Source organism: Phocoena sinus, chromosome 5 (genome assembly GCF_008692025.1).
Source record: "Phocoena sinus isolate mPhoSin1 chromosome 5, mPhoSin1.pri, whole genome shotgun sequence".
Lineage (NCBI taxonomy): Eukaryota > Metazoa > Chordata > Mammalia > Artiodactyla > Phocoenidae > Phocoena > Phocoena sinus.
Genome location: NC_045767.1, coordinates 240,672 through 255,148, shown reverse-complemented (window position 1 = coordinate 255,148; position 14,477 = coordinate 240,672). Strand labels below are relative to the sequence as shown.

Here is a 14,477-nt window from a genome sequence, read left to right as displayed (position 1 = left end):
CATCTGTAACAGCGCTGCCGGTTAAAGCGGGACTTGCATGTTTCACGCAAATGGAGTCTCGCTGGAGAAGCAAATCTCCCGTGCGAGCTACAGGCGGGCGCAGCCTCCCCTTAGTCCCTTGCAGCCCCTCCTCCCAGGCTCAGGGGCTGGGGGGCAGGGGAGACCTGGGCCTGGCTAATCTCCTTCTCACTCTTTCCTGGAGTCATGGGCCCTGATGAAGCCTGCTTCCTGCCGTCCCTGCAGCCCACCCAGCGCCTCGGTGAACGTGGACATTTACACGTGGCTTCGGCACCTTGACATTCGTTAGGTGGAGTAAACGATTTACCAAAAATAAGTAAAACAGGTGAAATTAGTTTCTTAAGACTAAATTTACCATTAAAGTTTAATGATCTGAAACCCACGAGAGCGTAATTTTGGTCAACATATTCTCCCTTTTTTTCAGTTCTGGTTTCCTCAGATTTTCAAGATTGCTGTAAACTGCTTAACCTTTAAAAATTAAAAGTTAGGGATACAGTAAATTGTCTGCGATAGCTGATCGCATGTGTCAACCTGGCGGGGCCCAGTGCCGAGATTAAAATTATTCTGGTGTGTGTGTGAGGGTGTTCCCGGAAGAGATGAGTCTTAGAGCCTCCCGTGTGGGAGGGCATCACTCACCGCCCCCCACCAGGGCCTGGACAGAACAAAAGGGAGGCAGAGGGCACCCTCACGAGAAATGTGTATGCACACGTGTCCCAACACGCCAAGAGAGGGTGAAACTCCAACCTGCGGTCCACCGCTCTGGGGAACCAGAGGTTTTCTTTCACACAGGTTCCCTGGCACACACAGCTGCCAACCAAAGACAGTTCTCTCTCCAAGCAAACAGATGCGTGTGGGCTCCCAGAGTTCCCATCGAACCTCTGGCGCCAACACCGGACCAGCTTCGTGAAGTGCTGCATCCACGGTCACAGTCACAAACGCCATGTGGGGCAGAGTCATTAACCTGGGAGGGTCCAGGCTGGGGGTGGGAGGGGAGGGCCCGGTGTGGCGTGTATGCGCCACGGCACTCTTCGTTACACTGTGTCACCCTAACAGGGCACCTATCTCACGCTCTTACAAACATCTTAGGTAACAAATGTCCAGCCTCAGAGAACTAGGTAGGTTTTCCTTTTGCTTTTATTACAAGCATATAATATCAATTGGCAAAACACTGAATACAAGCTTCACTATCATAAAATCAAAACGGTTAAGCAATATTCCAAAAAAGATTTTAGATAAAAACTAGCCACCAAGAGTACAAAAAATTACACACCAACACAAAGCATAAAAAATGTAAACTTCCAAACTAAACAGTCAAAAACGTGTCTGCAGCGTCACCTCCACAATCCCCCAGAGCCCCCGATCTCCACGCGGGATGCCAGGGTCGGCAAGGGCTCTCGCCCCTGAACGCTGCATCATACGGGAAAAATGGTTTTCTTGCACCCAATGAAGCTGTTGAACTAGACATTTACGCTAATGCTACACACGTTCTAGGGGACACGTAAACTTCAGGCCCCCTTCAGGTGCACCCACGGACGCAGAGAACACGTGAGCCGGTGAGGGGCCCGGCGGTCCCCAGGAAGGGACAGAATCTCAGTGATGATTGTGGTGTCGCTTGAATTGTTTTCTAACCGACTTATCCCAACCTATTTAGTTTGTTTAAACACCAAGGCAGAGAAACACGTTGGTTTATCAGCTAAGGTCACATGTGATGTGCTGGGGTGTAAATGATTTCCTGAGGGAACAGAGACACTGAACTTTTCGTGATTTATCTGCACTAAGTGTGTTTTCAATGTTTTGAGAGCACATCAGATATCCACGTACAAAGTGGAAACCAGCTGGCTTGTTCCTACGATATCCAACCCAATGACACACTTCAAAATCACTGTAAAATCCATCCTGTGGGCTTTGAAGAAAAATCAAACGAATTTCTAAAGACCTCAAATGCCATGAGGAGGCATCTAGGCCGCACGCGCCGGCGGGCTCAGGAGCCTGGGAAAGTAGCACCGTCACATCTGTGGTCGACACGGGGGCGCGTCCTGGGCCACCAGCGCGCGGGGCCTGAGGCACGAGGCCAGCCTAGGCCACACGTCAACTCGCGGCCGCTGGCCGGTCACTCACTCTCACCGATGGCCGAGCCCCTTGCACAGGCCCACGCACATTCCCAGCAACAGCGTTTTCATGAGAACGACGACGGAAGAGGAAAACCAAAGAGCTGAACGCACACGTTCTGAGAGTCCGCCTACACGGCCTCCATTCAGTGGAGCAGATGCCACGGACAATCCACGTACGTGTGGCGCCGCCCGCTGGAGCCTATCGCACAGAAGCACCAACTGCTTCTCATCCAGGTAACACAAAGCACACGAGTCAGAAGCTACTCAAAGCAAAAAGAAGAAGCTTGCAGAACGCCTCACAATTTCATCTTATATGCCTGTAAATAAAGCTGGACCACTGAAACCAAACAACTGGATGGGAAAATATGATAGAAGGCTTAAAATAGAATAAATAATTTTATAAAGTTAAGTTTTCTTCTTTTTAACCCCCCAAATCTTAAATTCAATATTATATATTCTATCTGAATCTTCTATTTTCATGACACCTGTACCTAGTGAGACCCTGTGCGGCTGACGAGCCCACGCTGCCGACGAGGGCGCCGTTCGGTAACTGACAGTGTTTGTTTTACCAGCATGAAGAGTTGTGAAAACTACTTCACAGTAACTCCATCCGTTAAGAACAAAAAACAAACTTAATAGGATCCAACCACTAACTGATCCTGGCTTTCATGCTGGAAAATACAAAATTCTGCCGTTGATGTTAAACGGACACGAGAGAAAAGTGAACGTTTCCCTCTGACGGCGAGGCCCCCAGCTCCATCCCCGTAAGGCTGCGGTCAGACCGGAGGTGGCGGGAACAGGGATCTCCTGCAGTGAAGACGGTCTGCACGAGGACATCTTAGAAAAATGGGTACTTCTGCTGCTGAGGTTTCATCAGGGTAACACGGACACAAACGCGGGATCAGCAGGTGGCCGGGCCCAGTGGGGACGGTGACGCCAGCTCTGACTCATCTCCACCTCTCTGTGTATTAAGTGCATCGACTTAGCACCATAGCAAATTCAAGTGATTGCAAAGATAGCTGCAAAGTTACAAATATATACTATGCGATTATACAGCCAGGTTCATTTTAATCTGACCTGTGAATTAATTTTATTTGAATTTGGACGCTCACACTGTTTAATCCTTCCTTCCTTTCATCACACAGGAAAATACCTAAATTCTAACGGTACACTTCAACTGCATTGAGAACACACGGTTTTACAGAATGCTTCAGCAGAATGTGTATTTGAGGTAGACAGGTAATACTTAGTCATACACAGCTACTCACTGAACCCTTGAATAGCGACCCTAACAAATGATCGGGGTGAACAGCAAGCGCGGGTAAATGAATCATTCAAACGGTCCCGGGAGTGACGGGCGCAAAGAGAGAGATGAACTTTGACCAATTCCTAAGAAAAACTTGGTTTTATATTTCTGAAAGGCCTTATATTAAATCCACTTGGACTGAGTTAATTTGTTTTTCCCATCACTAAGGGAGCTGCTTCTGACATTTGTAAGTATGAAACAGGAAGCAGAAAAAAACCAAACAAACTTGAATGTCGATGAGCCCAACCACCACTTCCAAAGCAAGTTCGAGAAAAACTCTAGTCACCAAGGTGAAGTTCTTCATGGAAAACCCGGCTCTCAAGCCACCGTCAGGACCACCTACCAAGTGAGGCGGCCCCAGGACCCCAGGGCCCCGGTGATGCAGGAGGTGACAGAGGGGGAGGAGCCCAAAGGTCAGGCAGAAGCCACCGGACGCGGAGAGGGACGGCCACGGAGCGGGGACCAGCTTACCACCCGGAGAAGGCCCGTCTCCTTGCTCCTGTCTTTACACATTCCAAGTTACTATCTTAAAGGAACAAAAATGGATGTGCTGGCAAAGAGTTTATTCTCCAATTCCACAAAAATACTAACATTTGGGAGGAGAAAGGGCTAACAGAGGGTGTGCTGCGTCTGCCCGCGCTGTAGGTCATTAAGTCACTGGAAAAGCCGCTTCAGCCGCACAGGGGCCCACGCGCCCGCCCTCTGTGGCTCTAGCGTGCCCGCCAACAGCGGCCGGAGCGTGCCAGCTGCTCCACGAGAGCACGGTGACGCGCCCACCTCTGAAGGCGGGCATGGTGGGACCCGGGGTCTGCACACCTGGGGCTTTGGTGGAGACACGCCCCCTGGGCACCAGCCCCGCCCCGGACGGGGGCGCCGTCTCAGGAAAGGCGCCCCGCCACCACCATCAATCTGTTCAGCAAAACAAAAACGGGAAAGAATAAGCGGGAAGTTAGACGACGGCGCCGAACAACTTGCGCCCTATTTAAGAGAAACAATGTTTGAGAGCAAGAATCGTTCTGCGAACTGTCGTCTTCCGGTCCGCCCTGCTGACCGGGCGGGGGGGGGGGGGGGGGAGCCGCGTCGGGGTCAGGGTGCAGCCCCCCAGCTGGGCTGCGGGCCCCCGGGAGTCAGGGCGGCCCTCGGCTTCACGTTCCCTGACGTGGAAAATGAAATACCATGGTTAACTCACGATACTCATGGAAGCCTCTTTTGGTATGCTTTTAAATTAAATTTTTATATATCTTCTAAATCTTCAGGAAGCTAAAGGCCACATAAATATCGTCATTCACGTGAAAAGACATTTTGTCAATAACTTAGGAAGGATTCAGTAAACGTACAAGTATGTTGGGGGCTTATCGTGAAACCTAATTCATAAACTGAACGGAAGTGACCGAGATTTTCAAGACCTGGAAAGCAAGCAAAGGTCCCGGGTCGGGACGAAGGCCATCGCCACACCCTCCCGCTGGGGCAGAGGCGGCCCGGCCGCGAGGCAGGCGAGGCGACGCGAGGCGCGTCCGTAACCCGTGGCGCGGCGCCTCGCGAGTGTGATTCGCATACAAAAGTGATAAATATTCTCTTTCGGGACCCAGTCCAAACGGTGCCCAGGGCAGCATCCCACGCGGCGGCGGCCCCGCCTGGCTGCGTACTCGCGGGGCGCCCGGCAGCTGAGTCTCTGCTGTGCCGCGGCTCACAGCAGGTCCATCTTGGGTCTGTAGTGCAGCAGGAGCGGTGCTTTCTGCAAGACAAGGGGGCGAGGGAACGGCACCGGTGACCCCAAGGGGACAGGCTGGCGACGGTCCCACGCTCGTCAGCTGCCGAAGGTGAGCCCCACGCCCGGTCCCCACACCTGCTCCTGCCTTTTCTCTCTGCCCCACTCGCCCTCAGACCTCGGCTCCAGCTGGGGGTGTCGGCCAGGCTGTCTCTACCCTGCTCCCAGGCAGCCCCCGAAGATGGGGTCCCACTCATCTGCCTCCTGTTCCAGAGAGAGGCGCTGCGGCTCGAGGGGACGTGTCCTCTGACTGCAGCGGCCACTCCCTCCCAGGACGTCGGTCACCTCAACCAGGACGGGTGGGGCGAGGCAGGGCCTGGAGACCATGCCTTCCCCGACCACACAACTCTGAGGCCGATGCAGCTTCAGAACGGCTGCATTCCTGACAACCCCGTGCCTGGTCTGGTCGTTATTCCTAAACTCCAGGAAACAGATGTGCCCACAAAAGCAGCTGCTGTTCCGAGCAGACTCTGAAAATCACATACAACGTATCATGTCAAAGTCTCACCTTGAATCTCCACCTTGTGACGACGACGAATTTGAGCGTGTGGTCCTTGCCAAGGATCTCCTCGTTGCATAAAATGTCCAGCTGGCGGGAGAACAAGACCTCGGTCAGCGGGGCCAAGGGCTCGGCGCTCAGGACACATGGTCTCTGGTGCCGCAGCAGTCACGCCAGTCGCTGAAGGGCCACCTGCCCTCTTTCTGGGGCAGCACAGGTGGGAAGTAGCGCCTGGAAGGCCCAATCCCCCCCGCCCCCCAGAGGGCCCAGAGCACCGGGGGGCCTCCGTCCGCACACAACAAGGCAGCGCCCCCGTCACGGGGCTCTGGCGCCCAGACTGCCTTCACTAGAGAGCACGCTGTCCCCCAACATCAGTCCCCTCTTGGCCAAGTTTGTCCCCTTCACCTCAGTGGAAAAAGGTAATGGGCTCCACAGACAGCTTCTCCCTCTTTAGTTTTAAAAGACTTTTGAGAGCGGTTTTAGGTTTGCGCAAAATTTCACAGAAGGTAGAGTTCTCATGTATCTCCTGCCCCCACCTCACAGCCTCCTCCACCATCAACAGCCCTGATGAAAACGTTCGTTACAACCTATGACCCCCATCACCACCCACAGCCTGTGGTTCACATGAGGGTTCACGCTCCGTGTTGTGCCTTCTGGGGGTCTGGACAAACGTATGGACAAACGTCCTCCATGACAGCATCACACAGAGTAGTTTCCCTGCCCTAAAAATCCTCGCTCTGCCTGTTCATCCCTCACCGTCAACCCCCAGCAACCAGTGACCCTTTCACTGTCTCCACAGTTTTACCTTTTCCAGAATGTCATAGAACTGGAGCACACAGTGGGTGCTTCTTTCTCTCAGCCGTATGCACTGAAGGCTCCTCCGTGTCTTTTCATGGTTTGATAGCTCCTTTCTTTTTAGTGCTGAGTAATATTTCTGTCTGGATGGGCCACTGTTTACGTATCCATTCACTTTCTGAAGGACACCTTAGCTGTTTCCAAGTTCTGACAACTATAATTAAAGCTGCTATAAACATCTGCGTGCAGGTTTCTGTGTGGACGTAAGTTTTCAGCTCCTCTGGGTAAGTACCAAGGGGCTTGACGGCTGAATCGTATGGTGAGAGTGGGTTTAGTTTTGTGAGAAAGCACCCAGCTGCCTTCAGAGCGGCTGCACCGTTCTGCGTTCCCAGCGGCAGGGATGAGGGTCCCTGCTGCTCAGCATCCGGCGTCGCCAGTGCTCTGGATTTCGGCCACTCTGACAGGTGTGGAGTGGATCTTGTTGTTGTAATTTGCATTTCCCTGATGACAAATGCTGTTGACCCAGATGGTCTTTTATTTTTATATTTTCTAGGTTTTTTTGGCAGCACCGCACGGCTTGCAGGATCTTAGTTCCCGACCAGGGACTGACCCCGGGCCACCTCAGTGAAACTGCTGCGTCCTAACCACCGGACCGCCAGGGAAGCCCCCAGATGGTCTTCTAAACTTCTCTCTCAGGGCAAGGGAAGAAGGGTCGGGCACCTGTGTCTCCCGTGGCTGCCATGGAAACACCATAACTTTGGGACGTGTAACTCCAGAAACGCAGCCTCAGAGTTCTGTCTGGGAGTCCGCGGGCTCGCACCCTCTGGAGTCTACAGGGTTCCCTGACCTGTGGCTGCATCCCTCCAACCTCTGCTTCCATCCTCAGGTGGCCCTTCCACTCTGTGTCTCAAAACTCTCTCTACTCTTTTCTCTGCGGGTATCAATAGTTCATTCCTTTATATTGTTAAAAAAAATTGTGGTAAAATACACATAAAATTTACCATCTTAACCATTTTTAAGTGCACAGCTCAGTGGTATTAAACACATTCATCACGTGCAACTGTCACCACATCCGTCCACAGACTTCTCATCTTGTAAAACTGTAACTCTGTCCCCATTATAACTTCCCATCCCCCTGTCCCCAGCCCCTGGAAACCCTGATTCTACCTTCTGTCTTTATGACTCTAGGGACCTTGTACAGTGGAATCAGACAGTATTTGCCCCTTTGTGCCCAGCTCATTTCACTCGGCGTCGTGTCCTCAAGGTTCACCCACGTCGTAGCAGGTGTCAGAATTTCCTTCCTGTTTGGGGCTGAATATTCTATTGTATGGACGGACCACATTTTGTTCATGTATCACCTTTTGCCTACTGTCAATAATGCTGCTATGAACGTGGGGGTACAAATACCTCCTTGGGATCCTGTTTTCAATTCTTTTGGGTATTTTTACCCAGAGGTGGAATTGTTGGTGTTCGTGGTAGTTCTATGTTTAGTTTTTTGAGAAAGCCCCGTACTGTTTTCCAGAGCGGCTGCAGCATTTTACATCCACCAACAATGCACAAGGTGACAACCTCTCCGTTTCCTCACCAGCACTTGCTTACTTATCTTTTACAGTAGCCACCCTGCTGGGCATGCGCTGGGTCTCACTACAGTTCAGATTTGCATTTCCCCTATGATTAGTGATGTTGAGCATGTTTTTTTTTTTGCGGTATGCGGGCCTCTCACTGCCGTGGCCTCTCCCGTTGCGGAGCACAGGCTCCGGACACGCAGGCTCAGCGGCCATGGCTCACGGGCCCAGCCGCTCCGCGGCACGTGGGATCCTCCCGGACCGGGGCACGAACCCGTGTCCCCTGCATCGGCAGGCGGACTCTCAACCACTGCGCCACCAGGGAAGCCGAGCATGTTTTCATGTGCTTGTCAGCCACTCATATACCTTCTTTGGAGAAATGTCTACTCAAGTTGTTTGAGTTTGTGTTGAATTTTAGGAACTGTCTATATATTCTGGATAGTAATTCCTTGTCAGAAATATGACTTGCAAATACTTTCTTCCATTCTGTACAATTTTTTTTTTTTTAATTTCAAGGAAGTCCAAATTGTCTATTTTTTCTTTTGTTGCCTGTGCCTTGGGTATTCTATCTAAGCAATCACTGCCAAATCCAATGTCATTAAGTTTTTGTCCTATGTTTTCTTTTAAGAGTTTTATTGTTTTAGGTTTTACACCTATGATGTAGGTGATACATTTAAAAAAAAATTTATTTACTCATTTGGCTGCGCTGGGTCTTAGTTGAGGCATGTGGGATCTTCGTTGCGGCACGCAAGGATCTTTAGTTGTGGCATGTGAGACCTAGTTCCCTGACGAGGGATTGAACCCGGGCCCCCTGCATTGGGAGCACGGAGTCTTAACCACTGGACCACCAGAGAAGTCCCTTGAATTAATTTTTGTATATCGTATTAGGTAAGGGTCAAACTCCATTATTTTGCATGTGGATATCCAGTTTTCTCAGCACCATTTGTTGAAAAGACTATTGAAGGGTCCTGGCACCCTTGTCAAAAGTCAGTTGACCACATATGTGAGGGTTTATTTTTGAGCTCTCTATTCTGCTCCATTAGTCTGTCTGTCTTTATGCCAACGCCACACTGTTTTGATTCGTGTTACCTTTGGAGTAAGTTCAAGTCCTCCAGTTTGGCTCTTTTTCAAGACTGTTTTGGCTATTTGGGTCCCTTGAGAGTCCATAAAAAATTTAGGGTGGATTTCTTTTTTTTTTTTCTGCAAGAAACATCTTTGGGATTTTGATAGGAATTGCACTGAATCTGTAGATTACTTGAGTAATACTGACATTTTAACAATTTTAAGTCTTCCAATCCATGAATGTGGGATGTGTTTCCACGTGCTTGTCTGTCTTTCAGCAATTTTCGTAACTTTCATTGTACAAGTCTTTCACCTCCTTGGTTAATTCATAAGTATTTTATTCTTTATGATGCTACTATAAATGAAATGAGTTCTGTAATTTCCTTTTCAGGTTGTTCATTGCTCATGTGAAAAAATGCATCTGATTTTTTTAACATCTTTATTGGAGTATAATTGCTTTACAATGGTGTGTTAGTTTCTGCTGTATAACAAAGTGAATCAGCTATACATATACATATATTCCCATATCTCCTCCCTCTTGCGTCTCCCTCCCACCCTCCCTACCCCACCCCTCTAGGTGGCCACAAAGCACCGAGCTGATCTCCCTGTGCTATGCGGCTGCTTCCCACTAGCTATCTATTCTACATTTGGTAGTGTATATATATCCATGCCACTCTCTCACTTTGTGCCAGCTTACCCTTCTCCCTCCCTGTGTCCTCAAGTCCATTCTCCACGTCTGTGTCTTTATTCCTGTCCTGCCCTTAGGTTCATCAGAACCATTTTTTCCCTAAGATTCCATATATATGTGTTAGCATATGGTATTTGTTTTTCTCTTTCTGACTTACTTCCCTCTGTATGACAGGTCATAGACATACATGTCTAGGTCCATCCACCTCACTACAAATAACTCAATTTCGTTTCTCTTTATGGCTGAGTAATATTCCATTGTATATATGTGCCAATCATCTTTATCCATTCATCTGTCGATGGACACTTAGGTTGCTTCCATGTCCTGGCTATCGTAAATAGTGCTGCAGTGAACACTGTGGTACATGTCTCTTTTTGAATTATGGTTTTCTCAGCGTGTATGCCCAGTAGTGGGACTGCTGGGTCATATGGCAGTTCTATTTTTAGTTCTATAAGGAACCTCCATACTGTTCTCCATAGTGGTTGTATCAATTTACATTCCCACCAACAGCGCAGGAGGGTTCCCTTTTCTCCACACCCTCTCCAGCATTTATTGTTTCTAGATTTTTTGATGATGGCCATTCTGACCGGTGAGAGGTGATAGCTCATTGTAGTTTTGATTTGCATTTCTCTAATGATTAATGATGTTGAGCATCCTTTCATGTGTTTGTTGGCAATCTGTGTATCTTCTTTGGAGAAATGTCTATTTAGGTCTTCTGCTCATTTCTGGATTGGGTTGTTTGTTTTTTTGATACTGAGCTAATGCATATGATTTTTCCGTTGACTTTCTATTCTGCTACCTTGCTGAATTAATTTATTAGTTCTGACAGGTTCTTTTTCATGTCTGTGTGTGTGGCATTTTTAGGGTTTTCTACATATAAAATCATATCATCTGCAAACAGAGATAATGTTTTAAATTCTTCTTTTCCAATTTGGATGTGTTTTATTTCTTTTTCTTGTCTAATTTTTCTGGCTAGGATTCCCAGTGTTATGTTGACTAGAAAGGGTAAAAGTGGGCCTCCTTGGCTTGTTCCTTATCTTAGAGAAAAAGCTTTTACTTTTTCACCACTGAGTGTGATATTCGTAACGGTTTTTTCATGTATGGATTTTATTTTACTTTCATATATGGCTACTCTTTCTAGTTTGTTCAGCGTGTTTATCATGAAAGGGTATTGAATTTTGTCAAGTGCTTTTTCTGCATCAACTGAGATGATCGTGTGGTTTTTCCTTCACTCTGTTGATGTGGCATAATTATATTAATCAATTTTCATATGCTGAACCATCCTTGCATTCCAGAAATAAATCCCACCTGGGCATGGTGTGTAAAACCTTTTAACATACTGAATTCTGTTTGTTAGCGCTTTGTTGAGGATTTTTGCATCAGTGTGCATATGGGCTATCGGTCTGTAGTTTTCTTTTCTTGTAGTGTCTTTATTTGGCTTTGTTATCAGGGTTATGCTGGCCTCATGAAATGAGCTGGGAAGTGCTCCCTCCTCTTCGACCTTTTGGAAAAGTTTGAGAAGGATGGGTATTAATTCTTTAAATGTTTGGTAGAATTCAGTGAAGCCGTCAGGTCCAGGGCTTTTCTTTGTTGGGAGATTTTTGATTAGTGATTCAATCTCCTTATGAGTTACAGGTCTATTCAGACTCTCCACGTCTTTGTGATTCGGTCTTGATGGCTTTGTGTGTCTGGGAACTTGTCCATCTCGTGGGTTATCCAATTTGTTGGCATACAACTGTTCATAGTGATCTCTTACAACCTATTTCTGAAGAGTCAGTAGTGACGTCCCTGCTTCCATTTCAGATTACAGAATCTGAGTCTTCTCTTAGTTCATCCAGCTACAAGTCTGTCAACGTTGCTGACCTTTCTGCAGAACCACTGATCTCCTCTATCGTTTTCCTATTCCCTATTTGGTCTATTTCTGTTCTAATCTTTATTATTCTCTTCCTTCCGCTAGCTTTGGGTTTAGCTTACTCTTCTTTTTCTAGTTCCTTAAGTTGTAAATTTACATTGTTGATTTGAGATCTTCCTTGTCTTTAAGGTAAGTGTTTATAGCTATAAATCTCCCCCTTAGCACTGCTTTCACTGTATCCCATTAGTTTTGGTACGTTGTGTTTTTGTTCTCATTCTTCTCTAAGTATTTTCTAATCTTTGATCCATTGGTTGTTTAAAGCTGTGCCGTTTCACTTCCACAATTCTGTGCATTTTCCAGTTTTCCCTTGGTTATTGATTTCTAACTTCATGCCACTGTGGTCTGAGAAGATACTTTGTATAACATCTATCTTTTTAAATCTACGGAGACAATTTGTGTCTGCCCTTCTCTTATAAGGACACTTGTTATTGAATGTAGGGCCCACCTGGATAATACACGATGGTCTCTTCATCCCAAGATTCTTTACATGTCTGCAAAAATCTTTTTTTTCAAATAAAGTCATATTCACGTGCTCTGGGGGTTAGAAGTAGACATATCTTTTGGCTGCGTCACCACTTAACATACTACAGTCTGCCTTCTGACCCAACAAAATCCACATCCATCCCACATGCAAAACACATTCACCGAACCCCAACATCTCCAAGAGACCCAATCTACTCCAGCATCAACTCCAAATCCCCAAATCTCATCTACACACCATCAGCTCAAAGTCCCAGATCTTATCTTCTAAATCACAGGAATCAGGTACGGGTGAGACTCTGGGTACGATGCCTCCTGGGGCAAATTCCTTTCCAGCTGTGGATCTGCGAAACTAGAAAACACACTATCTGCTTTCCAAATACAAGGCTGGGGCAGGATAGATATTCCTAGTCCAAAAGGGGGACACGTTAGAAGGCATAAGGGATCACTGGTCTCAGTAAAGTTTGAAATCCAGCAGGGTGAGTTCCATGAGGCTTCAAGACCTGAGAACACCTCACTGTGGGTCAAGGTTCTGCCCTCTGGGCCCATGATGGCCTCACCCACTGGGCCCCAGGCTCTGCCTTGGAGTCATTCTTCCTTTTTCTTTAGGGGTAGCTCACCTGGGCAGCTGAGCAGCTCCATCAGCCTATTTCCCGCGTGCAGAATTTTGGAAGTCTGATAGCCGTCTCTCATTTCTTCCTGTCTCTGTCCCCTTCAGTACGAGTTGGTGGTGTTTCTGCTGATAGCACATTCTTAGAAACCTTGTGAGTCTCCCATGTGTGTCAGAGGTCCAGGCTCTGCAGATCTTTCCTGGGTAACTCCTCTCTATTCCGCCCATGAGATGGCTGAGCCACCATGAGTCAAACAACTAGTCCCTTTAGCAAAAGGCTGAACAGCTACACACTTGGCCTCCTCTCCGGAGCACGTTTTTCTAACAGTCAGACTCCTAATATTACCGTCTTTTTGCAACCTGGATAGGCTGTGGCTTTTCAAAATCATCAAGAGCTGGTTCCTTTTTGCTTGGCAGTTCCTTCCCGAATTCATCTCTCTCCTCTGACATTTTATTACAGGCAGCAAGAAGAAACCAGACCACGTCTTCAGCACTCTGCTTGAAAATGTGCTCAGCTAAATATCCGTGTTCACCACTTCCAAGTTCTGTTTTCCACACACCGCAGAACACAACTCAGCCAGTTTTCTGCCACTGTGTAGCTAGAATCAACTTTTCTCCCCCATTTCCAATACTATGCTCCTTTATCCCTTCTGAGCTCTCGCCAGTAGCATCTTTAATACTCCTATTTCCACCAACACTCTGTTTGTGCAACACGCGCCTTCAAAGGTGACGGGCGCTTTCTCCACCACGCTCCGTGCTTCCCTCTCGGCCGTCCCCAGAGTCACCTTTAATGGCCACATTCATACCGATAGTCTCTTCAAGGCAATTCGGGTTTTTAAAAATCATGTTTCTCAAAATTCTTCCAACCTGTACCTCTCACCCAAATCCGAAGGCACCGCCACATTTTTAGGTATTTGTTACAGCAGCACTCCACTTCCTGGTATTGAAATGTTTTGGTTTCCCATGGCAGGTATGACAACGTACCACAAACCTGGTGGCCTAAAACAGGTACTTATTTTCTCACAGATGTGGAGGCCAGAAGTTCAAAATCAAGGTGCCGGCTGGGCTGTGCTCAGTCTGGAGGCTCCAGGGGAAGATCCTTCCTGCCTCTTCCAGCTTCTGGGGGCTCCAGGCATCCACTGGCTTGTGGCCGCATCACCCCAACCTCTCGTCTCTGTCCTCACACCATCTTCTCCTCTGTGCGTGTCTCAAATTTCCCTCTGCCTCACTTTTGTGAGGGCACACATCACTGAATTTAGGGGCAGCCCAGATAATCCAGGATTATCTCAAGATCCTTAACTTCAGTATATCTGAAAACACCCTTTTCCTGGCAAAGACCACGCTTACAGGTTGCGGGGTTGGCTGTGGACACATGCCTTTGCGGGGCCACGTCCTACCCACTGTTCTCTACAGCCCACCTCAGAAGTCGGCCTCGTTTCTCCATCCTTACCGCACTACCCTGGCCTGTCTCTCCTGGGACTTCTGCCACAGACTCCCCTCAACTGGTTCCGTCTCGGAACCCCAGCAGCCCACTTGCCTCACAGCCTCAGGGCTGTTCTCATCACAAGCCCCGGCTTAAGGCCCCGCAGTGCCTCCTCTTGACACTTGCTGGTACACAGCCAGCTCCTGCTGACAGTTTATGTCTGAGCAGAAGTGAACGCCC

General features: G+C 48.2%; 1 protein-coding gene across 7 annotated transcripts in view; it reads right to left on the bottom strand.

The window, feature by feature from the left end:
- Positions 1-1,134: 1,134 nt before the first annotated feature.
- Positions 1,135-14,477, bottom strand: part of PCGF3 (polycomb group ring finger 3) — a 55,425-nt gene continuing 42,082 nt past the window's right edge. For all 7 annotated transcript variants that reach the window (XM_032632279.1, XM_032632278.1, XM_032632276.1 and 4 more), the window contains 2 exons: positions 5,712-5,792; positions 1,135-5,170 (listed from right to left, as the gene is read on the bottom strand). In XM_032632279.1, coding sequence (XP_032488170.1) covers positions 5,123-5,170; positions 5,712-5,792 — 129 coding nt within the window. In that variant the 3' untranslated portion in view covers positions 1,135-5,122. The remainder of the gene's footprint in view (positions 5,171-5,711; positions 5,793-14,477) is intronic.